The sequence below is a fragment of the Staurois parvus genome, unplaced genomic scaffold (assembly GCF_062004578.1).
Source record: "Staurois parvus isolate SC_StPar_1 unplaced genomic scaffold, SC_StPar_1.0 ptg000778l, whole genome shotgun sequence".
Lineage (NCBI taxonomy): Eukaryota > Metazoa > Chordata > Amphibia > Anura > Ranidae > Staurois > Staurois parvus.
This window is the reverse complement of record NW_028318574.1, coordinates 427,500-454,593: the sequence shown is the minus strand read 5'-3', so window position 1 is coordinate 454,593 and position 27,094 is coordinate 427,500. Positions and strand designations below refer to the sequence as shown.

The 27,094-nt window shown below is 40.4% G+C and overlaps 1 protein-coding gene across 1 annotated transcript in view; it reads right to left on the bottom strand.

The window, feature by feature from the left end:
• The window catches only part of LOC149444763 (uncharacterized), a 106,496-nt gene that overhangs the window by 47,208 nt on the left and 32,194 nt on the right, over positions 1 to 27,094 (bottom strand). The window contains exons 5-11 of the mRNA XM_089654562.1: positions 26,068 to 26,153; positions 24,226 to 24,263; positions 17,505 to 17,539; positions 11,590 to 11,654; positions 6,356 to 6,384; positions 1,388 to 1,455; positions 651 to 703 (exon numbers count right to left, since the gene is read on the bottom strand). Of these exons, the coding sequence (XP_089510688.1) occupies positions 651 to 703; positions 1,388 to 1,455; positions 6,356 to 6,384; positions 11,590 to 11,654; positions 17,505 to 17,539; positions 24,226 to 24,263; positions 26,068 to 26,153 (374 nt within the window). The remainder of the gene's footprint in view (positions 1 to 650; positions 704 to 1,387; positions 1,456 to 6,355; positions 6,385 to 11,589; positions 11,655 to 17,504; positions 17,540 to 24,225; positions 24,264 to 26,067; positions 26,154 to 27,094) is intronic.

Below are 27,094 nucleotides of genomic sequence, written 5' to 3'. Positions count from 1 at the left end.
CAGTAAATGTGCAACATCTTGGTTCCAGACCAACAAGATTGACGTTATGGAGTGGCCAGCCCAATCCCCGGATCTTAATCCAATAGAAAACTTGCGGGGTGACATCAAAAATGCAGTTTCTGAGGCAAAACCAAGAAATAGAGAAGAACTGTGGAATGTAGTCCAATCATCCTGGGCTGGAATACCTGTTCACAGGTGCCAGATGTTGGTTGACTCCATGCAACACAGATGTATAGCAGTTCTCAGAAACAGTGCTTATACAACTAAATATTCATTAAGTGATTCAAAGGAAAGAAAAATCTTCAAACATTTTTCAGTTTATATAGTGAATGTTTGAGTTTGTAAAGAAGAATACAAACACTGCTATTTTTTTGAACAGTCTAATATTCACTTTTCTTCAATTTTTTTTTTAGAGGAACAACACAAATTTGATATATTTTTCTTCATGTTTTGATTTGGAATAGAATGTGTCGTGTTCCCAATGCATTTGTGTGTATGGAAATAAAAGCTATTAGAAGGATTTTGAGCTTTATTCACTTTTTTCAACACACTGCTATTATTTTGAACACAACTGTAGCAGATTACATTTTGGCCTAAATTTAATAAGAACTATAAAAGGTTAAAAGAGTGCAATACGCAAAAGCTCATACCTCTGGATTATTTCCATTCTGTTTGTGCTTCTTATTTTTTTCTGGAAAACCACCTATAAAAACGTATTTTTATTTAAAGAACTGAACTCCGAGCAGGCATGAACAGACACCAGTTAAAGCAGTTAATTATTCAGAAAAAACGTTAAAACTGAAGTTTAACCTTCTTATATTTTGCCCGCTTATATGTCTACTATACTTATGGGCCAAAAGCAACTACTATGAAACTCCACCTTTGTGGCAAATGTAATTAGACAAAGCAGCAAAATCATCAACTTTTAATTTGCAACCAGTACCACACTACTATGACATTGGTATATCCTAAATCTGTACTAGTATTTATATATGTATCTGTATAACTGTGGATGATGCATCACAATATAAACTCTTTGGAAGGCTAGGACTGATGTACACCAACCTACACAACACGTCTGTGTTCTATAAATGCACACAATTGAAAGAATTATATTTAGCTTACTTCCATAGGTCTGTGTAATGCTGCCATGGTTGGACAATGCGGTCTTTATAGTTTCTAAGAGATTGTTTTGTGCTATAATCCCCCAAGAACAACAAGATCTGTGCACTATATCACAAATATTCATAACACCAGCAAGGTAAAATAGCCCCTACAAATTTCCTTTATGGTAAATGCACATTGTTTATTACCATGGGAACTTCTAATAACTAGCAAAGCACAAAATCTATGTCTTCCACAAAAACACAAAATATACCATACTTACTGAGAGAGACGGAGCGTAATATTTCTGGGGTCCAAGAACTGCTGGAATCTGTGCTGCTGCTTGATATACTGTAGTTAACAGAAATAAGGATGACCATGAGGGTAGGGCAATGTTTTTGCTTACAATAAACTTTCAGGCAAATCGCTAAACATGCAGTTAGAATACATATATAATTACTGTTCTAAAATGTAAAATTCTTTTGAAACGTAAAATTCTTGTGATACAAGATATTGTCAATATTCCCAACGCAATCATTCCTGGAATGGCTTACAAATAACTGCCAGCTGGAGACATCTAAGATAAGTGCACATTATTGCCAGCACACCACAGATCACCAATTTGCATCCAAAGCTTTTACTGAAGAATTATTACATCACAAAGGAACAAGTGCAATGTTTCAAAACCACGCATGACACTTTAATCAGGCAAGTGATGTCAGCCATTCTTGTGATAAGCCAGTCATACATGAATCGAAATTTGGCCGGTTCAGCAGGGAGCAGCTGAACTTTGATCCATGTATGGACAGGGTGTGGTTCCACAGCAGTTGAAAGACTTCTATACAACTGCCCTGTCAGATTTTTGACACTATAGCCGGGAGTGACGATCAGTGAATTGTGACAACTGGGAAGTCTCCTCGCTGTCAGAATACAAACGCACAGCAGGAGGATTCCCCTATCCACCTCAAATGTGTTAAGGGGGGATTCAAGTATATTTTTTCATTCAATCCAGTGGCTGAACAAAAAAAAAAATCATCTATTAGATGCCATATGTGTTAATTGGACCTTAAGGTTAAGGCAAGTCTTTGACAAGGAAAATAGCAGAAATGTTTATTATTAGCACTCTTCAGTAAACTATGATAACTTCATAAAAGCCATTCTAATTTCTTTATTTTCTTTTATTATTCTAGGTCAAATGACTAACAGCTAACTAGCTCCCAAGCTGTTCTTTTCTTTGAGGCAGTGGGCAGGATCTAATGATGCTCCCAGATCACCTCTCTGTGGCATAGAGGAGCAGAAATTCTGTAAGCCCATGGGGCTATGACTTGGTCAACAATGCCCATGTTATGGGGGAAGCAGTGATGTGATGACATCACCACTGTGCTTAATGGGTAACCACAGCTCCAAGGGCTGACAATGCTGCAATTTCAGAAGTGGGACTGTGGCCTTGCCGACTCAACTAGCAGGATCAAAAAGTACATATTAAAATCATAAGAAACAATATTTAGGAAATTGAAAATGAAAGCATCACCTTTATTTAAGGGAATTTCACTTTAAGCAGTTAGCGGACCACACAGTAAACATACATACTGTAAAACAGGATTTTTGAGTTACTTTTAAAACCCTTTTCTTGGAGTACAGTACAGGATACTGGATCCTTTGTGTTATATGAAGCTACCTGCAGGTGACTGGATTCTGGCAAATGACCTATAGAGACTTCAGGGAGATCAAGTTTTCAAACTGCTTTGCTTTGAGTCCCTGGCTGTACTTTGAGTTTCAAAACTCAATAAGATATAAAACTGTGTGGTGTTTTGCTGTGCAAGAAACTCTTGAAGGGTTCCTCCACCAGACTGGGACATGCTGAGTGAAAGCCTGCACCCCAGACTCCTATTAAATTACTTCCAAGTTTCCATGCCCAGGCAAATGATGCCATACATGCCGGGAGTCTTCAGGAGGGGAAGAGGGGTTTTCTCAACTAAGCACACCCTCCTGCCTGCATGTCTAAGGAAGTCCTTTGTCCTAAGGATTCTGGATAGTGAATTTGATTGATCATCGATTATTGCCATTATGCCAGTAGCATTCTGGTGAGTGCATAGTGGTGGTGGAGTATTCACTGGACCCCCAAGCACTGTGTGGAATTGGACACTTCTCTGTTGTGTCTTGTAGTGTCACTGATACACAGTTTTACACTGTATGGACCAGGGTGGGACTGACAACTCATGGGGCCCCCGGGCAATAGGGGATCATGGGGCCCCTGTGTCCTTGCCCAAACCCAAAAAAGCCTATGAAAAAGGTACCAGGGGCATCTCATGGGGCCCCTTACTGACCCCGGGCCCTCGGGCAGTGCCCAAGTTTCCAAATGGTCAGTCCGCCCCTGGTATGGACTATATTAATTTGTCATTACACTTTGTTTATATGTTGATATTCTTTTTTTGCACTAATTTTTATACACGTATTCGTTGTTTTATTATATGTTGAATTCAATACAACTCCTTAGCGGTGCACTTTATGCACACATGCCAAAATGGTGTATGCATGCACAGTATACCCAGGAGTCCATAGCCACACAGTTGCACTAGCAGCCCCAATGCAACAGATTTGCAACAGATAGAGGCCCATAATGGTGTCAAATTTGAATAAAAGTGTTGCAGCATGCACTTCACAAGGTCCATGGGGATCAGAGTCAGCACACTGGGGGCAAGTTTTAAAAGGGTTGAGCCCCATTTACTGTAGCAGAGCTCTTCAGTAGTGGAGCGGGATTAACTGGACAAACCTCCATTCTGCTTTGGCCACCTGAATGGGCAAACCCCAAAAGGAGTCTTCAGAGACAGGGCTCCACCCAGTGATGGTCCTTGGCTCTGGACCTGTACAGCACCCTGCAGCTAACTAATAGCAATGCATGTTGTGGCAAGATAAGTGCTGACACATGAACAAGTGCCTGAAGGGATAATACAGGCTGAGCATCTTCTTCCAGGTAGGATTCGGTTACAGTTCCCCTAGGCTTAGCTGAGGTGTTAACTGGTCCTGAAATTTGCACATGAAAGTCAAGGGACTATGGAGTAGCTACAACTTGAAATAAGAATCCTGCAGAACAAAACCCCAGTCAAAAAAGGGGAATAACTTCAGTCAGGAGAAAGAACTTCCATTACCTAAGGACACTAGCAAAAAAGCTGCGAGTGGGAGGTGTTATAATCAGGATGTCCATGCAGCTTTTTTGCCAGTGTCCAATCACCTGAAGGCTGCTTCCTATGACTAGAGATCCTGTGTTCTGTACTGTACAATTATTATTACAAATATTTTTTATAACCATGCTGTAGCATCAATAGGCTTGCACATCACATGCAACCCTATGTATTATGTGACACTGCAACCTCTTTGTTTATATTTTTTTAAATGTTTATAAATTAAAAAGAAGAACATTTGTTTCTATTTCTGCTGTCAATTTTGCTACACATTCATGGAATGACGATGCAGTGTACAGAGGAGCAACTCCATCACCCATACAGTGCCTTGAAAAAGTATTCATACTCCTTGACATTTTCCACATTTTGTCATGTTACAACCAAAAATGTAAATTTATGTTATTGGGATTTTATGTGATAGACCAACACAAAGTGGCACATAATTGTGAAGTGAAAAGTAAATGATAAATGGTTTTAAAAATTAAAACAAAAATGCATCTGTGTTCAGCCCCCTTTACTCTGATACCCCTAACTAAAATCTAGTGGAAGCAATTGCCTTCAGAAGTCACCTAATTAGTAAACAGAGTACACCTGTGTGTAATTTTATCTCAGTACAAATATAGTTGTTCTGTGAAGCCCTCAGAGGTTTGTTAGAGAACATTAGTGAACAAACATTATCATGAAGGCCAAGGAACCCAGACAGGTCAGAGATAAAGTTGGGAGAGGTTTAAAGCAGGGTTAGGTTATAAAAAAATATCCCAAGCTTTGAACATCTCAATGTTCTCTCACTGTCTCACTGTTCAGTCCATCATCTGAAAATGGAAAGAGTATGGCACAACTGCAAACCTATCAAGACATGGTCGTCCACCTAAACTGACAGGCCAAGCAAGGGGAGCATTAATCAGAGAAGCAGGCCCATGGTAACTCTGGAGGAGCTGCAGAGATCCACAGCTCAGGTGGGAGAATCTGTCCACAGGACAACTATTAGTCATGCACTCCACAAATCAGGCCTTTATGGAAGAGTGTCAAGAAGAAAGCTATTGTTGAAAGAAAGCCATAAAAAGTCCTGTTTGCAGTTTGTGAGAAGCCATGGGGGGGGGGGGTGGGGGGACACAGCAAACATGTGGAAGAAGGTGCTCTGGTCAGATGAGACCAAAATTTTACTTTTTGGCCTAATAGCAAAATGCTATGTGTGGTGAAAAACTAACACTGCACATCACCCATCACCCCACCGTGAAACATAATGGTGGCAGCATCATGTTGTGGGGATGCCTTTCTTCAGAAGGGACAGGGAAGCTGCTCAGAGTTGATGGGATGATGGATGGAGCCAAATACAGGGCAATTTTATAAGAAAACCTGAGTCTGCAAAAGACTTGAGATGGGGCAGAGGTATACCTTCCAGCAGGACAACAACCCTAAACATACAGCTATAATGGAATGGTTTAGATCAAATCATATTCATGTGTTAGAATGGCCCAGTCAAAGTCCAGACCTAAATCCAATTAAGAATCTGTGGCAAGACTTGAAAATTGCTGTTCACAGATGTTCTCTATCCAATCTGACAGAGCTTGAGCTATTTTGCAAAGAAGAATGAGCAAACATGACCCTCTCTAGATGTGCAAAGCTGGTAGAGACATCCCCAAAAAGACTTGCAGCTGCAATTGTACCGAATTGTGGTTCTACAAAGTATTGACTCAGGGGGGCTGAATACAAATACACACCACACTTTTCAGATATTTATTTGTAAAAGATGTTAAAAACCATTTCTCATTTTCCTTCCACTTCACAATTATGTGCCATTTTGTGTTGGTCTATCACATAAAATCCCAATAAAATACATTTATGTTTTTGGTTGTAACATGACAAAATGTGGAAAGTTTCAAGGGGTATGAATACTTTTTCAAGGCACTATACATCATGTGTAGAGTCAGCAGACTCTATAACTCCACCAGCTAGCTGCTGAATTTGGCTGATATGAAACATTAATATGCAATGTTTCATATTTATTTGGCTAAAAAGAAAAAAATGAATAATTTTTTAACTTAATAAAAGAAACCCACAAATCTTACCGTTCACGAGCAGGTGATGTCAGACTTTCCTGAAAATGTAAATATATAACTGTAATGTAGTTTTTTCAAATGCTACTACAGCCATTTCATTTTTTTCTGTTGAATAGAGAGCATTCTGATTGACAATAATGTGTGTACAATGCAGATCTACTCAGAGCTATTTTTTTTTTATTTTATAATGGAGACCTACTCAGATTTGCCACACGCTGGGACACTGTATAATGTAATTGTTGAAAAGGGCTACAACTATTTTGCTATAGTATGAAAATGTTTTGTATATTTTGAAACACTCCACTCCAAAAATAAATAAAAAATAAAATATATTTAACATAAAGGGGCTGCAGACTATAAAGAATTCTAAATGGATTCTGTTATGGACACGTTTTGTTTACAAACAGTGCAGTTCTACAGTATTTTACATGACAAAGCTTAGCCTCACAGTAATAGAACACCCGTACAATGTTCCCATTCTTCCTTCATGTGAGTGGCCAGGCCACTCAAGAAAAGCAATAGCTCTTGTGTTTATGTTAGAGGGATAGTGAAAACGTTAAAAGCCTTTACAGCTTATCAGTTTAGAGTTAACTGTGAGCTCTGCCACTATTATTGCTCTCGCACAGGCTGTCCCAATGATACCTCACATGTGTGGCGTGACCCCGGTTTTAGATACACGGGCACATAATTGCATTTGCAGGTGTATGCAGGGCAGTGAGTTACAGTTATTTTTTTCAATACATTAAATATTGTTTTTTTGCTTATTTATTCATTTATTTTATTTGCCTCAGGAAATTACATCTACAGTGGGGATCGAAAGTTTGGGCACCCCAGCTAAAAATTTGTATTAATGTGCATAAAGAAGCCAAGGAAAGATGGAAAAATCTCCAAAAGGCATCAAATTACAGATTAGACATTCTTATAATATGTCAACAAAAGTTAGATTTTATTTCCATCATTTACACTTTCAAAATAACAGAAAACAAAAAAATGGCATCTGCAAAAGTTTGGGCACCCTGCAGAGTTAATATCTTGTACTGCCCCCTTTGGCAAGTATCACAACTTGTAAATGCTTTTTGTAGCCAGCCAAGAGTCTTTCAATTCTTGTTTGAGGTATCTTTGCCCATTCTTCCTTACAAAAGTCTTCCAGTTCTTTGAGATTTCTGGGCTGTCTGTCACGCACTGCTCTTTTAAGGTCTATCCATAGATTTTCAATTATGTTGAGGTCAGGAGATTGTGAAAGCCATGGCAAAACCTTCAGTTTACGCCTCTTGATGTAACCCCCCGTGGATTTCGAGGTGTGTTCATTATTCAATCATTATCCATTTGTAGAAGCCATCCTCTCTTTAACTTCAGCTTTTTCACAGATGGCATCAAGTTACCATCCAAAATTTGCTGAAATTTTATTGAATCCATTTTTCCTTCTACTCGTGAGATGTTCCCTGTGCCACTGGCTGCAACACAACCCCAAAGCATGATTGATCCAACCCCATGCTTAACAGTTGGACAGAGGTTCTTTTCATTAAATTCTGTGCCCCTTCTTCTCCAAACGTACCTTTGCTCATTCCGGCCAAAAAGTTCAATTTTAACCTCATCGGTCCACAGAACTTGTTTCCAAAATGCATCAGGCTTGTCTATATGTTCATTTGCAAAGTTCAAACAATGATTTTTGTGGTGAGGACGTAGAAGAGGTTTTCTTCTGATGACTCTTCATGAAGACCATATTTGTACAAGTATCTCTTTTTAGTGGAATAGTGTACCACAACTCCAGTGTCTGCCAGATCTTTCTGGAGGGATCGTGCAGTCAAACGTGGGTTTTGAATTGTTTTTCTCACAATCCTGCGAGCTGTTCTGTCCGATATTTTTCTTGGTCTTCCAGATCTTGCTTTAACTTCCACTGTTCCTGATGACTGCCATTTCTTAATTACATTCCGAACAGAGGATATTGACATCTGAAAACGCTTTGCTATCTTCTTATAGCCTTCTCCAGCTTTGTGAGCGTCAGCTATTTTCAGTTTCAGTTTTCTAGACAACTGCTTAGAAGAACCCATGGTGCTGATTGTTGGGGCAAGGTCAGATGAGTCTGGGCATTTAAAACCTTTGAGACTGACATCACCTGGTCTTCCCAGACGATGATTGAGAACAATCCATGACACTGGCAGGTCTCAGCTTTGCAAAGGGGGCAGTGCATGCTATAAATTCTGCAGGGTGCCCAAACGTTTGCAGACGCCATTTTTTTGTTTTCTGTTATTTTAAAAATGTAAATGATGGAAATAAAATCTAAATTTTGTTGACATATTATAAGAATGTCTAATCTGTAATTTGATGCCTTTTGGAGATTTTTCCATCTTTCCTTGGCTTCTTTATGCACATTAATACAAATTTTTAGCTGGGGTGCCCAAACGTTCGATCCCCACTGTATGTCTTTTAAAGCTGAACAGGTGAGTAGAGAGTCAGAAGACTTAAGGCAGGAAAATCAGCAGGCCCTGATGGCGTTAGTCCTAGGGTGATCAGGGCATGTGCAGACCAGGTCGGGGTGTTCTTCAACAGTTCTTTAGCCTGAGTCTATGAAAAGTCCCTATGTTGTGGAATAAGCCTTGCCTTGTTCCTGTGCTGAAGATACCATGTCCTTACAGCTCAAATGATTCCAGACCTTGACCTTCCACATCATGAAGACTTTGAAGAGACTTGTTTCATCAGGTACAGCCCATGGTTAGTAAATATTTAGATCCTTTGTGGTTTGTTTACCAGCTGGGACAGAGTTGAGGATGCTATGATTTTCATGCTAAATCACATGTATGCACACCTTGATAAGCTGGCGAGCACTGTGAGGGTTATGTTTTTATACTTCTCCACTGCTTTTAATACTAACAGGCTGGATCTCCTGTGCAAGAAGCTAGCAGCCATACAGTTTGTGGTCTAGGGCTATAGGACTGTGGTGGAGAACTTTGCCACATGGTGTGAGGATAATCATCTGTACCTAACTGTGACAAAGCTGGTTGTGTATTTCAGAAGGAAGGCACCGGAGACCGGTTTCTCCATCCGAGGAATGGATGTGGTTGTAGTTGAAAATTACAAGTATCTGGGGGTGCACATATGCTGGACTGGAGCAAGATCACAGAAGTGCTCTATAGTAAGGGCCAGAGCTGCCTCTATTTTTTGAGAATGAGGTCTTTTAACATCTGCCGAATGATGCAGAAGATGTTTTATGAGTCTGTAGTGGCGAGGGCTCTCCAGTATACAGTGGCCTGCTGGGGAAGAAAGTTCACACCGAGCGTCAAAATGGGCAAGAAAGGGGATTTAAGTGACTTTGAACGTGGCATGGTTGTTGGTGCCAGACAGGCTGCTCTAAGTATTTCAAAAACTGCTGATCTACTGGGATTTTCACACACGACCATATCTAGAGTTTACAAAAAATGGTCCGCAAAAGAGAAAATATCCAGTGAGCAGCAGTTATGTGGAAGAAAATGCCTTGTTGATATCAGAGGTCAATGGGAAGACTGGTTACTGCGACATTCAGATGGTAGGGTCAGAATTTGGCAAAAAACAACATGAAAACATGGATCCATCCTACCTTGTATCAATGGTTCAGGCTGGTGGTGTTGGTGTAATGGTGTGGGGGATATTTGTTTTGGCACTAGCAAAGTGTACCTAATAAAGTGGCCGGGTGAGTGTAAAATTCTTCTCTGTGAGTGCTGGATGTGAGGATTTAATCTGGTCTATGATCCAGATTTTTATGTAGTTTTTATATTATGTTGGTATTAGGTTAACTAAGATTTTTCGGCAATGCAAGAGAAAGTTTTGTAATATTTTAATTTTGGTAGTTTGATTTTCTGTTATTGTTCAATTTGTGTTGTTTATTCTCTGTAGTATTTTAATAGGATAGTATGGTTTATTAGCAAATGGTATTATTTAGTTTCATATGGTAATATTGCTGTTATTGGTCATTTTATTGTTGTCATTGTGTCATTTCTATTCGTTATTGTAATTTTGTGTTGTCTCCATTGAATATAACTGTATTATAATACTTTCCCATTGGGATTATTAAATTGTTCTGAATCATTGGCACAAGGGGATAACAAACCCCAATGTGATAGCAGGTGACAGGTACTCTTTCAGGAGATAATGGGGCTTTAAAAGACCCCATTGTCTCCCCTGCCCTCCAGTGTAGATTTCTGCTCCTTAAATGCTTTCCCGATTATATCAGCCAGAGAATGACAACTCAGAAACTGGAATTGACAAAATTATTGTTGCTTCTGATTTCATTCTGGCCAGAAGAGATTGAACACCAGATGTTCTTTGGTCTGCTCTCACCTGCCATACTGAAGCCCACTGATGTGGTCTTGGGCTAAAAGCAGGAAAGCCTGGGAGACCCTGCTGCCTGCACTATAAAAGTGATTGGTGGCTATACAGCTGCAGATAACTTTCACTTTACAGCCAGGAGCCAGCTGAACAAAGCAGGCACAAGCTGCCTGTTGTGCTTAACCCTTTGCTGAATAGTTAAAGCAGAACTAAAGTCTTAAAAAAAAAAAAACTGAGCAGGCAGGCTCTTTATTGCAATAAATGAAAAAACCCTACCTGTTTGCTCACAGTCTTCTGTAGAATGTACAATGAGCTATACATGCACAGTCCTTTAGTTTACACAGTGCTTGTGTTATGGGATGGAATGAAGACTGCACATGTGCAGAAGTGACATCATCTAAAACCAGCCAATCAAGATGGCCAAAGACTGGTGTCCTAAAGAAGCTGGGCTGAGGATGAAAAAGTCATGACTTTTTACAAAACAGGCTAAGATTTCTATGTAATGGTACTAGCCTATTTCTTAGATTTACTGGTTGTTTTGACACTGAAGGCAATTTATGTTCCCTGTATGCTTAGTTTGAATTACCCAGGTCATTATTGAAGGATTAAAAATGCACACCAATGGCCCCACAATCATACCTAATACTTATTTTAATGCAGTACACTGCAATGTAAGGCATAGTATGCATGTTGTGGTATGCTGCTGTATGGGCGCATTGCCCACTATTCAAATTGAACACTGCAACACACTGAGCTGCATTACTGTAATGCAAAAATGTGAACTGGAAACAAAACTAAATGCATTACCCAGCACACTTACCAGATAGCCAGCCAAGAACTGATTAAGCTGTCTAATGATTTGCATTAAAAATAGAGGTGTGAATTGGTCCTATAGGCTTCATGAAATACCTCTATCAAATCAGTATTGGTAATTTACTTACTTGAAATACTCTAGGTGGTGTTGTGATAACAGACGTATCAACTTTGGTTACACTTTCTTCACATTCTATAATGAAATTAAATATTTTATTGCATCTTGTGAACGCAGGAGAAAATGGTAAATCACAACACCCTTAAAGTGGTAGTAAAGTCTTGGTATTTAAAATCCACTGACAGGATTGGTTTTTATAACAGAAGAGACCCTAGTGGTCTCTTCTGTCATAAATGACCCCCTTGCATGTCAGTGGGTAATGTGATCTGAGCCACTCATGCGCAGCTCAGATCAAATTTATGGCCCGCTCTGTGTGCTGTGGCGAAGACCGGCAAGAGATCTGAAACCTGAAAGGCCTACCAGGGAAGATGGAAGCACCAGGAGATCAATTACAGAGCTGTGCTGGAGGGCTCCGTTTGCAGGTAAGTCTGTTATAATGTGCTAGTATGCAGTGCACAGCCTTGATGAATGAAAGTTGTAAGCAGAGCCCCCTTGATCTTTACTGTAACCTTGATGACTGCTTAGGTTGTTTGTGGGTGATCCATCCAGATCATTCTGGATCTGTAAATCATTTACAATGGTATTGTATTAAAAAGCATTATGCTCTTCTTGAATTATGACATGAAATTTAACAGCTAGCCTTGTTCTTTCAAAAAATATAATAAATGGGCTTCTAGACTTACATAAGATACTAAATAAGGTATTAATAAATTACTCTTGTCAATAAATACAGCAATGGATGATGTATGACTATGCACTCACTTTACTTGAGAGATGTATGGTTATCTATTTGATACAGCTTTTGAGCATATCATTATAACAAAACAAATATAAAAAAATACATTTTCAGAATAACTGAATTTAAAGAAAAGCTTCAGGCAAAAATGTTAATTTCCCATGCAGTGGGGCTGTGTCCATACTGCATGGGTGTAACGGAACCGGTACCCGACCGCACTTGGGTATATTCCGTTGAACCGCAGCTTCCCCTGTCCGAACACCATCCACGAACCACACCCTTAAAATCCCTCAGGAAAAAGACAGCACCCAGCTCTTAAAACAGAAAGCCAACAACTCTTTTTATTTTAACACAAAACACAGGATATATACAGAGGGCGGGGAAACACATCATCACCCCTCCCCATCCCACCAAGACACAGAACAATGGGATGAAACACATGGTAAAGGACATTGACCAACCCCCACACCAATACACAAACAGTACATCCCATAATAGTTGGCTGGACAGGAAGACACAGCACAATGGGGGGTAGCACATGGCAAACAGACAATAGACAGCCATGTGGCTATACACAAGACTCAGGCATTCACATACACACCCTGTACCCCTTAAACAGGCACAGGGTGGGTTAAACATAATGATTTGGGGAGATGATACAGAGGTCCCCCCACCCCCAAAAGTCACTCCCGTCACAATGGGTTAAATGCTCGTTTATGTCTAGGGGTTCGGAAAGTGGAGATTTACTTACCTAATCTGTGGAGTGCAAGACTGGTCCCTGCCGCTCTGCCCCCACATGCTAGCAGTAGTGAACAGGTTGTTCCTGACGTCATCACGCGCACAGACCAGCTGCGGACGCGAGGACGGCAGGATCAGTCCACCACAGGACGCAGGGGAGCGCGGCTTTCCGGAAGATCAGAAAACAGTGTAACTGTAGCTTTACCTTGAGCCCCTGGACAAACAAGCAGTTAAACCAACACTGCGGGCACAGCCCCACTGCATGGGAAAATAAACATTTTAACTGGAGTTCTGCTTTAAGTATTCTTAAAGAGTCTGGAGTGAGGGGGAAACCACAGTATAGTAAAGTGTTCTAGTGAATTAACAGATCTATTTATAAAGCAGTTGGCGACACTACTGGTGCTGAAGTCCTTGATGACCAATCAGGCCATCCGCCTCATCTGTTATTCACAACAATATAGGCAAGTCAAGTTATATTTCTATACTCTTTTCTCCATTTTTTGTAAATAAAAAAACACTACATTTCCAAATTTTAGCCTGTTTTATTTTTGGAGTTTTACACAACTCTGATTTGCCATCACCTTGTAATGAATCAATATATAGGCATAACATTTTCTTGTTTTTGATATAGAAGGAAAGGGCTCAATCTCCTGTCAGTTTGCCCAGGGATGCAACATGAAATGATAGGAGGTGATGTGTTGCCTGCTGAAAGCCCGTTTTAACCAGTGACACCCCGTTGCACCACAACATAACCATCTGCATTACACTCAGTTGCAAAGAGGTCCCATTCATTTGAACGGATTGCACTTGGTGGCATTGTTACCTGCTGAAACCGACAGGTTGTATAAATTTCACCACACCACAACTGGCAGTAGGGATGTGTACTAGCTGCTCGTGTTAAGGTACACTTTGGCAGTCTGGAAGGGGGCATTAAAGGGGGCAGCTCATCCACCTGTTTTTACTGCCCCCTCACCCACACTTGTGAATAAGACCTCAGCTTTTTTTGAAAATGTCAGCTGTTGAAGCAGTAATTACAGAACAAAAGTATGTAGGAATCTTCTCTCAAGTTTGCAAAAATATTTAACCTCTTGCCGCCTGCTCACAGCTAATTATTGCAAGCAGCTGCAGGCACGGCAATGTACATGTACGTGACGTCTGCATCTGGGTTTTTGGGCACACATACGTGCGCCCTCTGCTGGCATATGCTTTTATTGGACACAGCACAAGTTTGTCAGCAGGTTTCAGCCCATTATTTCAGCTGCAACCTGCTTATCAGCTGTGTCCAATCACAGCACAAAATTCTGTGTTTTCAAACGCACAGAACTCTGTGTACACAGAATAGGGAACTGACTGTTTCTTCTTCTCTAATTAAAAGCAGCACACATTACACTTGTCAGGCACACAGTTATCCCCTTCATTGCCCCTTGTAAACCCCTTTCCAGCTAGTGTCATTAATACAGTTTACAATATTACATATGATCACTGTATTAGTGTCACTAGTGACATTAGTGTCAGTTAGTGTCCCTCCCAGCCTGCGTCTGGTTGCACCGGATTGTCTGCCACTGTGTGTGTATGTATATATATACTGTGTATATATATATATATATATATATATATATATATATACAGTGGGGCAAAAAAGTATTTAGTCAGCCACCAATTGTGCAAGTTCTCCCACTTAAAAAGATGAGAGAGGCCTGTAATTGGCATCATAGGTAGACCTCAACTATGAGAGACAAAATGAGAAAAAAAATCCAGGCAATCACATTGGCTGATTTGGAAAGAATTTATTTGCAAATTATGGTGGAAAATAAGTATTTGGTCAATATGAAAAGTTCATCTCAATACTTTGTTATATATCCTTTGTTGGCAATGACAGAGGTCAAACGTTTACTGTAAGTCTTCACAAGGTTGGCACACACTGATGCTGGTATGTTGGCCCATTCCTCCATGCAGATCTCCTCTAGAGCAGAGATGTTTTGGTGCTATCGCTGGGCAACACGGACTTTCAACTCCTTCCAAAGGTTTTCTATGGGGTTGAGATCTGGAGACTGGCTAGGCCACTCCAGGACCTTGAAATGCTTCTTACGTAGCCACTCCTTCGTTGCCCGGGCGGTATGTTTGGGATCATTGTCATGTTGGAAGACCCAGCCACGTTTCATCTTCAATGCCCTTGCTGATGGAAGGAGGTTTGCACTCAAAATCTCACGATACATGGCCCCATTCATTCTGTACTGTACATGGATCAGTCGTCCTGGTCCCTTTGCGGAGAAACAGCCCCAAAGCATGATGTTGCCACCCCCATGCTTCACAGTAGGTATGGTGTTCTTTGGATGCAACTCAGCATTCTCTCTCCTCCAAACCCGACAAGTTGTTTCTACCAAACAGTTCTATTTTGGTTTCATCTGATCATATGACATTCTCCCAATACTCTTCTGGACCTTCCCAATGCTCTCTAGCAAACTTCAGACGGGCCCGGACATATACTGGCTTAAGCAGGGGGACACGTCTGGCACTGCAGGATCTGAGTCCCTGGCGGCGTAGTGTGTTACTGATGGTAACCTTTGTTACGTTGGTCCCAGCTCTCTGCAGGTCATTCACTAGGTCCCCCCATGTGGTCCTGGGATTTTTTCTCACCGTTCTTGTGATCATTTTGACCCCACGGGGTGAGATCTTGCGTGGAGCCCCAGATCGAGGGAGATTATCAGTGGTCTTGTATGTCTTCCATTTTCTAATTATTGGTCCCACAGTTGATTTGTTCACACCAACCTGCTTGCCTATTGCAGATTCAGTCTTCCCAGCCTGGTGCAGGTCTACAATTTTGTTTCTGGTGTCCTTCGACAGCTCTTTAGTCTTCACCATAGTGGAGTTTGGAGTGTGACTGTTTGAGGTTGTGGACAGGTGTCTTTTATATTGATAACAAGTTCAAACAGGTGCCATTGATACAGGTAATGAGTGCAGGACAGAGGAGCCTCTTAAAGAAGAAGGTACAGGTCTGTGAGAGCCAGAAATCTTGCTTGTTTGTAGGTGACCAAATACTTATTTTCCACCATAATTTGCAAATAAATTCTTTCCAAATCAGCCAATGTGATTGTCTGGATTTTTTTTCTCATTTTTTCTCTCATAGTTGAGGTCTACCTATGATGCCAATTACAGGCCTCTCTCATCTTTTTAAGTGGGAGAACTTGCACAATTGGTGGCTGACTAAATACTTTTTTGCCCCACTGTATATACACACACACACACCTTAGTTTGCAGACAGTAGAACTTTCACACAAGCCAATAAGTATACACTTTTTTTTTTTACCAAAGACGTAGCAGGATACACTTTGGCCTAAATTTATGAAGAAATTTTATTTTTAGATTTGTTTTTTATTGGATATGTTTTATAACAGAAAGTAGAAAATATTGTTTTTTTCAAAATTTTCAATCTTTTTCCATTTATATAAAAAAAAACAGTGGTGATCAAATACCACCAAAATAAAGTTCTATTTGTGTTGAAAGATATACATTTTAATTGGGTACAGTATTGCATGACTGAGCAATTGCCAGTTAAATTATGCTGAATAGCAAAAAAATCCTTCAGGATTTCAAGTGGTTTAAAATTTGTGAAGTTGACATGGAGTTATATATTTATACAGGGTGGAAATTTGGCTTTAAAGGCCAAACTCAAGCCAAAATTTTTTTTCATTGTGGATGGATTTGGAAAGAATAAATACTTGAGTCAAATTTTCATTGCTGTTACATCACTTCCTGTTTCTTAACAGCAGGACAAGAAATAAGTGGTTATCACTGGGGCAGAAAGACACAGAAATAATAACCTGATAGAGGTGCTAATATTTTCCGATTTCACTGAAAAAGTGTTTTAGAGTAGGCTATGTCTCCATTAGAGAGATTTCCCATCTCTTCTGGAAGTTACACAAATTAAAACCCAACAGAGGTGGTATGTGGCTGGAAGACTTTCAGCTGCTCTCTGTGTGTCTTTAAAGGTGAATGAGAGTCAAAGCTTGTTTGGCTGTAGTTCTGTAGATCACAAGATTGCAGTTCATTCTGCACTTCTGTGACCCATTTTCAGCCGACATCGTGTGGTGGGGGGCAGAGCAGACAGTGGTGTTTCTTTGCTCAAAGCAATGGGGAGAACTGAGTGATCAGCAGTGTCTGATCGCTCAGTTCTCAGCCTTAGAGCCAGCAGGGGACAAATGCAGCATTGGATCGATGCTGCATCCACTTAGGTAAGTATTATTTTAAAAGATTCCCATACTTCTCTTTTAACTGAATGGAATGCAGTATAGCTGCAAATTAACTTTATTTTCCCTTTATGAGTACATTGCTTTGAGTAGCTGAGCACAAATCCATCAGAAGATTAATGATACCTTTATTGTAAGCTTCATAATGATTATTGCAATAACAATTTTTAATTGTCTGGGAAAAGTTTTAATCTAATGCCTCACCTGGATCAGGTTTTCCTACTAATCTCAATTTCTTTCTGTAATAAAGAACATGAACATTATTAAAAAATTATAAAAAATATATTGCCGTTAAAAAGTATTCTTATTCATACCCCTTGAAAATTTTCCACATTTTGCCATATTACAACCAAAAACGTAAATGTGTTTTATTGGGATTTTATATGATAGACCAACACAAAAGTGGCACATAGTTATGAAGTGGAAAAAAAATGCAAAATGGTTTTCAAAATTTTTTACAAATAAATATCTGAAAAGTGTGGTATGCATTTGTATTCAGTCCCTTTTACGCTGATACCCCTAACTAAAATCTAGTGTTACCAATTGCCTTCAGAAGTCACCTAATTAGTAAATAGAGCACACCTTTGTGTAATTTAATCTCAGTATAAATACAGCTGTTCTGTGAAGCCCTCAGAGGTTAGAGAACATTAGTGAACAAACAGCATCATGAAGGCCAAGGAACAAACCAGACAGGTCAGGGATAAAGTTGTGGAGATGTTTAAAAACAGGGTTAGGTTATAAAACAAAATCCCAAGCGTTGAACATCTCACAGAGTACTGTTCAATCCATGGCACAACTGCAAATCTACCAAAACATGTTCGTCCAGCTAAACTGACAGGCCAGGAAAGGAGAGAATTAATCAGAGAAGCAGCCAAGAGGCCCAGGGAAACTCTGGAGGAGCTGCAGAGATCCACAGCTCAGGTGGGAGAATCTGTCCACAGGACAACTATTAGTCATGCACTCCACGAATCTGGCCTTATGGAAGAGTGGCAAGAAGAATGCCATTCTTGAAAGAAAGCCATAAGTCCTTTTTGCAGTTTGCAAGAAGCCATATGGGGGACAGAGCACACATGTGGAAGAACGTGCTCTGGTCAGATGAGATCAAAATTGAACGTCCTGGCCTAAAAGCAAAATGCTATGTGGGCGGAAAACTGAAACTGCACATCACCCTGAACGCACCATTCCCACCATGAAACGTGGTGACAGCATCATGTTGTGGGGATGCTTTTCTTCAGAAGGGACAGGGAAGCTGGCCAGAGTTGATGGGAATATGGGTGGAGCCAAATACAGGAAAATCTTAGAAGAAAATCTGAGTCTGCAAAAGACTTGAGACTGGGGTGGAGGTTCACCTTCCAGCAGGACAACAACCCTAAACATACAGCCAGAGCTACAATGGAATGGTTTAAATCAAAGCATATTCATGTGTTAGAATGGACCAGTCAAAGTATAGACCTAAATCCAATTGAGAATCTGTGGCAGGACTTTAAAATTGATGTTCACAGACGCTCTTCATCCAATCTGACAGAGCTTGAGCTATTTTTCAAGGAAGAATGGGCACAAATGTCACTTTCTAGAGCTGGTAGAGACATACTCAAAAAGACCTGCAACTGTATTTGCAGCGAAAGGTGGTTCTACAGAGTATTTACTCAGGAGGGCTGAATACAAATGCACACCACACTTTTCAGATATTCATTTGTAAATAATTTCGAAAACCATTTATCATTTTCCTTCCACTTCACAATTATGTGCCACTTTGTGTTGATCTATCACATAAAATCCCAATAAAATACATTTACATTTTTGATTGTAACATGACAAAATGTGGGAAATTTCTAGGGGTACGACAGAAACAATTGAGTACTGTCCGTGATACTTTTTTTATTTGCACTAACATACAATTTTGAGGACAAGTTTTCGGGGAATGTCCCCTTCTTCAAGGTCTAAGCAGTACTACTCACAAAGTTAGCAGAATGTTAGAAGAGATGAAAGAAAAAAAAAAAAAAAAAGGAGGCTAGAGATAAGATGCAGTCAAAGTGAGGGGGGAGGGGGGGGGGATACTACACTCACACAGAGGGAGTCAAGCTACAGCTAATAGTCATAAAAATGTCGGATAATGATTGAGGAATCCCATGTCCAAATTAAGGCCCTTATCTCTTGTTTCTGGGGTATGAATACTTTTTCAAGGCACTGTATATATATATATATATATATATATATATATATATATATATACACACACAGTAATAGGCCCTGCCGCTATGTGAGTATAGGCAGGAGATAGACAGGGTTCTCAAGGATACAACTTGAGGGGCTTCGGAGTGTTGTTTCCTAGTGGAGTAGACTGAGTTTTAATTTTTCTCTGGGCTTTGTAATCCTGGATCAGGGTTCAGAGTCTGAAGACTTCAAAGAGTCTTGGGTGGGACGAAGCCTTCAATTCTGTGTCCAGGTCTTATTGCAGACTTGCAGGCTGTATGAGGGGGCAGGTGTGCACACTCGTTATAAGCAATGCCTGGCCATAGTGCAGGTCTTCCTTAAGGAGACAGGTGTGTGCTCCATCCATGAAAAAGGCGTACACCTCTCAAAGAGACAGGTGAGGGCTCCTGTTAATGAGATGTGCTCCATTCAAGAAATGACACTATACTGGAGAAGAGATTCCTTACCCACAGGACTGAGAGGGTCAAAATGGCTAAGCATATCCAGGAGACCTGGAAAGCCAGGACAACTAGGGAAGCCAAGGAGACTGAAAGAATCTGGAGGTCTTGGAGGAGTGAGAAAGCCCGGGGTGCCAGGATATCCCCTATTGAGTAGCCAGGAACTGGTTGCTGTAACTACAGGCTGAATGTGCCAGAAGAGGCCAGAGAGGCAAGAGAGCTGGGTTAGTTGGTCTGAAGGACCAGTGTAAATAGCAGCAGCACTGCTGGAGGGGGAGCCAGATGGCTTGGCATTATTTGTTACTCGTTTTGATGGTGGAAACAACCCCTGCATGGGCAAGTTTTCTGTTGAACTTTTACTTTCGTGTAAGAATTCTTAATAAGATTGAGCCGACAAGCCCTGAAATGAAGCTCAAGCTGGCAGGAACTCACTAAAATTGCTATTACCACTGAGCTAATAATCCTCAAAAATCAGTGTGTGTGTGTGTGTTTTGGCTCCAAGTACAGTATAATCCAATAAAATTCTAACTTCCTGTAACGAGTTTACAAGGTTGCCTCTGCTGAACTTAAATCCCAATTAGCTTGTTCAGCCTTGCTCCCTGTCTGTCCTGCTGGACTACAGCAAACACTCCTCTCCTCATCTCTATAATATAAAAAGGAGATATGGGGGGGGTGAAAAAGATCACTGAAGCCTACATGCATAGACCAAATTTACTGCCAATACTGCAATACAATTAAATATCCCTCTTTGTTTTTTACTATCGGCTGACAAATGAGATATACAGGTGAAACTCGAAAAATTAGAATATCGTGAAAAAGTTAATTTATTTCAGTAATGCAACTTAAAAGGTCAAACTAATATATGAGATAGACTCATTACATGCAAAGCAAGACAGTTCAAGCCGTGATTTGTCATAATTGTGATGATTATGGCTTACAGCTCATGAAAACCCCAAATCCACAATCTCAGAAAATTAGAATATTGTGAAAAGGTGCAATATTCTCGGCTCAAAGTGTCCCACTCTAATCAGCTAATTAAGCCATAACACCTGCAAAGGGTTCCTGAGCCTTTAAATGGTCTCTCAGTTTGGTTCAGTAGGAATCACAATCATGGGAAAGACTGCTGACCTGACAGTTGTGCAGAAAACCATCGCTGACACCCTCCATAAGGAAGGAAAGCCTCAAAAGGTAATTGAAAAAGAAGTTGGACGTTCCCAAAGTGCTGTATCAAAGCACATTAATAGAAAGTTATGTGGCAGGGAAAAGTGTGGAAGAAAAAAGTGCACAAGCAGCAGGGATGACCGCAGCCTGGAGAGGATTGTCAGTAAAAGCCATTCAAAAGTGTTGGGGACTTTTACAAGGAGTGGACTGAGGCTGGAGTCAGTGCATCAAGAACCACTACACACAGACGGATCCTGGACATGGGCTTCAAATGTCGTATTCCTCTTGTCAAGCCGCTCCTGAACAACAAACAACATCAGAAGCGTCTTACCTGGGCTAAAGAAAAACAGACCTGGTCTGTTGCTCAGTGGTCCAAAGTCCTCTTTTTTGATGAGAGCAACTTTTGCATCTCATTTGTAAACCAAGGACCCAGAGTATGGAGGAAGAATGGAGAGGCACACACTGCAAGATGCTTGAAGTCCAGTGTGAAGTTTCCACAGTGTGTTGATTTGGGGAGCCATGTCATCTGCTGGTATTGGTCCACTGTGCTTCATTAAGTCCAAGGTCAATGCAGCCGTCTACCAGGAGATTTTGGAGCACTTCATGCTTCCTTCCGCAGACAAGCTTTATGGGGATGCTGACTTCATTTTCCAGCAGGACTAGGCACCTGCCCACACTGCCAAAAGCACCAAAACCTGGTTCAATGACCGTGGGATTACTGTGCTTGATTGGCCAGCAAACTCACCTGACCTGAGCCCCATAGAGAATCTATGGGGCATTGCCAAGAGAAAGATGAGAGACATGAGACTGAACAATGCAGAAGAGCTGAAGGCCGCTATTGAAGCATCCTGGTCTTCCATAACACCTCAGCAGTGCCACAGGCTGATAGCTTCCATGCCACGCCGCATTGAGGCAGTAATTGCTGCAAAAGGGGCCCAAACCAAGTACTGAGTACATATGCATGCTTATACTTTTCAGAGGTCCGATATTGTTCTATGTACAATCCTTGTTTTATTGATTGCATGTAATATTCTAATTTTCTGAGATTGTGGATTTGGGGTTTTCATGAGCTGTAAGCCATAATCATCACAATTATTACAAATCACGGCTTGAACTATCTTGCTTGGCATGTAATGAGTCTATCTCATATATTAGTTTCACCTTTTAAGTTGCATTACTGAAATAAATGAACTTTTGCACGGTATTCTAATTTTTTCGAGTTTCACCTGTATATACATACACACTAAAATGAAGTAGTTGCAATACAATCCCAAGAGTGGTGAACAGTCTATAATAAGAGTGGTGAACAGTCTATAAAAAAAACACACACATACATCCATTTTTAATACTGTAATCGTATCTTACAATTACACCATTTGGGACAATTCACACCTTGGTGTTCTGGCGCTTGTACTATTAACTATTTTTAATCCTTATGTTGCTAGCATTAATAAATATATTTACCTGTTTTAAACTTTTGGGCTTTTTTTTTCATCATTTGATTCCTGGTTTCTGGCCAAGGCCAAAATGTTGTCATACATCCCAGGAGTGTCACAAGTTAGCTTGCAGCCTCTTGTGTGTTTACTCTTACCTCCTTGCTGCTCTTGATTTCTTCACGTGTGTTTGTCTGTGCTCACCTGTGGGCGTCGTCTGCTATTCCCTGGGTTTTATGTCCTTCCCTTCCATCATTTCCTGTCCCGCCTCCTTGTCTGCCTGTCTATTTAAGATGTGCTCAGACTGGGCCACATTGCCTGAGCAACTTTGTGTTGTTGGCGCTCCTGTGTGTTTCCGCTGTGTATCCTATCTGTGTACCGACCCCGGCTTCATTCCTAGTTTTCTGCCTGTCCTGACCTTGGCTTGCCCATTGGATTCCCTGTGTCTTCTCCCATTGCACCCTGCTCCCGCTAGCGGTCTCCTCTACCTCAGCTGGGTGCACTCAGGGGCCGCGACCTGATCCTAGCCTGCTGCAAGTCCATCCCCACCATCAGGGGCCCTGGTGAACAAGCAGGCTGGGGCTTAGATTCCATGCCCTGGGGTACCCTAAGCTGTGGTTTTTCCAGAGCTCACTACCATGGATGTGACAAGGAGTCTTTATGAGCATATTTTTTTTAATCTGGAGGAGATACTTTCACAGCTAAGCGCACACTTTGCTTGCATGCTTGAGCTAAGAGAAGATGGATTCCAGGAAATAAATACTACATGAATCATCTGCCCTTAATCAAGATGACCGCAGCTAAAAAATGCCAAGGGGTGAATTTCTCAACAAAATAAAAATGATTAAAAATCAATTAAATAGCATTTTCAGTTTGTGGCGCTTAGATACTGCTTTAAGGCTACTAATGGAACATCACTGACACATGTAATGTGTGAGGCACAAACATGCATATTACTGCAACCAAACAGTGTAAATGGGGCTCTAAACAAAAGACACTGTTCTTTGCCAGCTTTATGTATTTTTTGTTGCTATATTCAGCCTTGTCAGCTTGCTTTTGTTTTGAGGTATGCTGACATCTAATGGCAGTTTAGGGTCATTACAACTTGTCTACTTATTTGGGTTGGTTTCTCCCTCTGCCCCCCCCCCCCCCCCCCCTCCTGTTTACTGCTAGTTAGTTTATTCCTAGCTAGACCCTCCCTGTTTCCTCCATTGTCCCTCAGTCAGTGTTAGTTGTTAGTCAACATAGAGAGGAATTTCTAACAGAACTGGCACATTCTTCACTATCTTCTGATGTTGTGGCCCCTGCATGTGATCACCATATCACAACTGTCATAGTGAGCACATGACAAAGAACCACATTGATTGGTTACTGACTTTAAGTACAGAAGAGAGTTGTCAGACACAACATAGTCTGACAGCTAGCAGCGAGCTCCAGTGCGCAGTTAGCTGACAAACAGGAAATGTAGAGTATCGTTTTCTCAGCACAAACCCTCTACAAATTACATTTAGGAAAGCTCCACAGAAAAAGAATTCATCTTGATTGCTGCAGTATGAAAGGGTCTTGGTTTGCTGTGCAATGGACAGGGCTTACCTTATGTCAATTTTTTTGGATCTTGGCTGCTATTGGTGTTCTCTCCCCTGTACCCTTCCCACCCAGACACGTACATTAAACGCTTACCTTGCAGAACTGTGTTCAATTTCATTTTTTCGTTTTGCCTTGGAAAATTTTTTTTAAATAATGCTTAAAATATATTTACATTCCTTATAACATTTTTTATAACATAGGATAAACCATTAATTTTTTATGCAAAGTCCACTATATCACTGTAACTCAATCTGACAGGAAGCTAGAAAGGACATTGACAGGATAAGCCCCCCGATACACTCAGGTATGCCTGTCTAATGGGGACCAGACTGCAGCACCTCCTGTAGGCCAGTGGTTGCCAGTGCATACATTATTACTCTGTGACTTGCATAAAGCAGCAGTAAGTCGAAGCCTGATCATGCACAGAAAATGAGTCTGAAGGCACATAATTCACATGAGAAGATGTTCTACCAAGCTTTCACAACATTTCTTGAAGAAAGGCAACTTGGTAACCATCAATAACACTTTGTAGCACACGAAAGTCTACAATTAACTTAGTACTTTCCTGAACAAAAGGCTTTAAACAAAACATGATTTTAGTTAATTTTATTTCAACTTTTTTAACTTTTTAAAATGTATAAAAGTGTTCCTTTATCCAACAGAAATTGGCAATCTTCCTCTTTTAAGCAGCCAAGCAAACCCTGGAAAAACCAGAGTGGAGTAGAATGTATATCCAGGATGTAAAGAGCCAAATAAAATGTATTAAAAAAAATCTGGGAACCTTGGACACAAACCTATCCAGCCTAATCTGAATATAACCACATTCATTCCAAGTGACAGTAAACTCTGGTTTAAAAAAGAATTCTGTTGCAGCATGTATTCTCAACACAAAAAGTACTTTTTATTATTGCTGTGATCTGACTTCCTGTTAGAGGGTGGCTACGTTCATTCTCCATGGTCCCACTATATGTAGGAATGCAGCTCATTCACTTTTATTTTTTTTATAACTGATCTGCTGTGTGAACAGTAAATTGTATTATGGTTGTAGGGAGCACAAGGAAACATTTACAAGTAAAAGGGCTATAATGGCTATGATCCCCAGAAGTCTCATGTAACATTTCCCCAGCTTTTTTGACTCTTTCCTGCATCATTGCTGAAGAAAGGGGGTAGTGTGACTGGGGAAATGTTGCATGAGACTGCTTGAGGTTACAGCCTCCATCCACATTTTTAGCATGCCCACAGTTTGTTACCATTTCCTACAATCAGTCTACAGTCTCCTATATGATTAAACACAATATACTGTATCTCTGCTGCCCCTCTGAAATATGATCAGTGGACAATCACTTTTTAGAGGTTGGTAGAGCAGCGGCTTCTAGACATTCAGGAGGCGATTCTACTGCCAGTTTTTTTTTTGTTCAGCTGCTGATTTTGTATTAAAATACTGTTACACAATCTTCAGCCAACATTTGGCTTGTGGTTGCAGTACAATCCCATTTGCTTTTTGACAGACAGGGGTTTATTTACTAAAGCTGGAGAGTGCAAAATCTGGATCTCTTCTTCATAGAAACCAATCAGCTTTCAGGTTTTATTGCCAAAGCTTAATTGAACAAGCTGGAGTTAGAAGCTGATTGGCTGCCATGCATAGCTGTACCAGACTCTGAGTGTACCAGTTTTTGTAAATCTATCCCACAGAGTCACCTGTCAAACTTAAATTTAGACTTAGATTTGCCACAAAACAGGCATAATGGCCGTCGCATGTATAAGACAACCTTTGGCTGCCTGATATCTTTTTGGTGGGTGGTTGGTAAAACTACAGCTCAATTGTCGGCTTCTACTGCCCCCTTGCCGCCCTTGTAAATGAGGCCTTATTGTTTAAAATAGTTTCTCTGAGCACAATGAGGTGACAAAATGTAACCAACTTTTCATTTTCTTTACCGGTGTTTTGTTGTTATGTGATTTGTTTAAACTGGGTGATGTTATGGATGTTCTGGATGTCTTAGTGCCATTATCCAACTGACAGTCTGAAAGTAAAAATACACAGTATACAGTTTTGTTGTTCAGAATGCACAGTCTGCCATAATGAAAAATGAATTGCAATAGTTTTAATAAATTTACATGAAATCAGAGTTCTATTAAATCTTTACACCCAGCACATTGAGAACCAGAGTCTCTAGACTGTGATTACCTAGCCAGACACTGATCAATAATATTAATAAATAGGTGATCATTGTTTTCCTATATCTTGCAGGATCATTGCTAATAAAGTGTACAATTTATAAACACATCCTTATTCCTGAAATGCATATAACTTTCAGAAAGTATGGATCCCATTAGATCACATTTAACTTTTTAACATCATATTATTCTTAGATAAAATAGAAAAAAAATATATATTTGTGTGTACAGGTATATATCTTTTTGTAGGTGTTGTTGCTATAACTATACCAAGGACACCTTTGCCTGTAGAGTGCTGCACTGTGTTAGGTTGAAAGTCTGGAGTTTAAGACAGCGGTCAAACCTGTGCGATTTAAAATCATGCGATTTCTTGCAGTTTGCAGTGTGATTTCCATTACATTCTATGTATGTGAAATCGCAACAAAACTGCAGAAAAAGTAATGCAAGAACTACTTTAGAAATCGCGTTGCAGCAAATCGCACACGTTAAGACACTGACATTCACATTCATTAGATGTAATTTCAGGTGTGATTTCAATTTGCAAATCGCACATGAAATCGCACCAGTATGACCAGGCACTAAGGCTCCTTTGCCAATCAGGTTCACATGTCAGCTTTTCAGATAACCCTAAAGGATAAGAATATTTTTACAATTATCCCTCTTAATTGCTCCCCCTTGCCTTCTCATACTATAACTACCCTTTTGTACTTATATCTGGTGAACCGGTAACCTCCATGGTGCACTGCACATGTACAGCAGTTTCTTCAACCTAAAAGAGAAGCCAGCT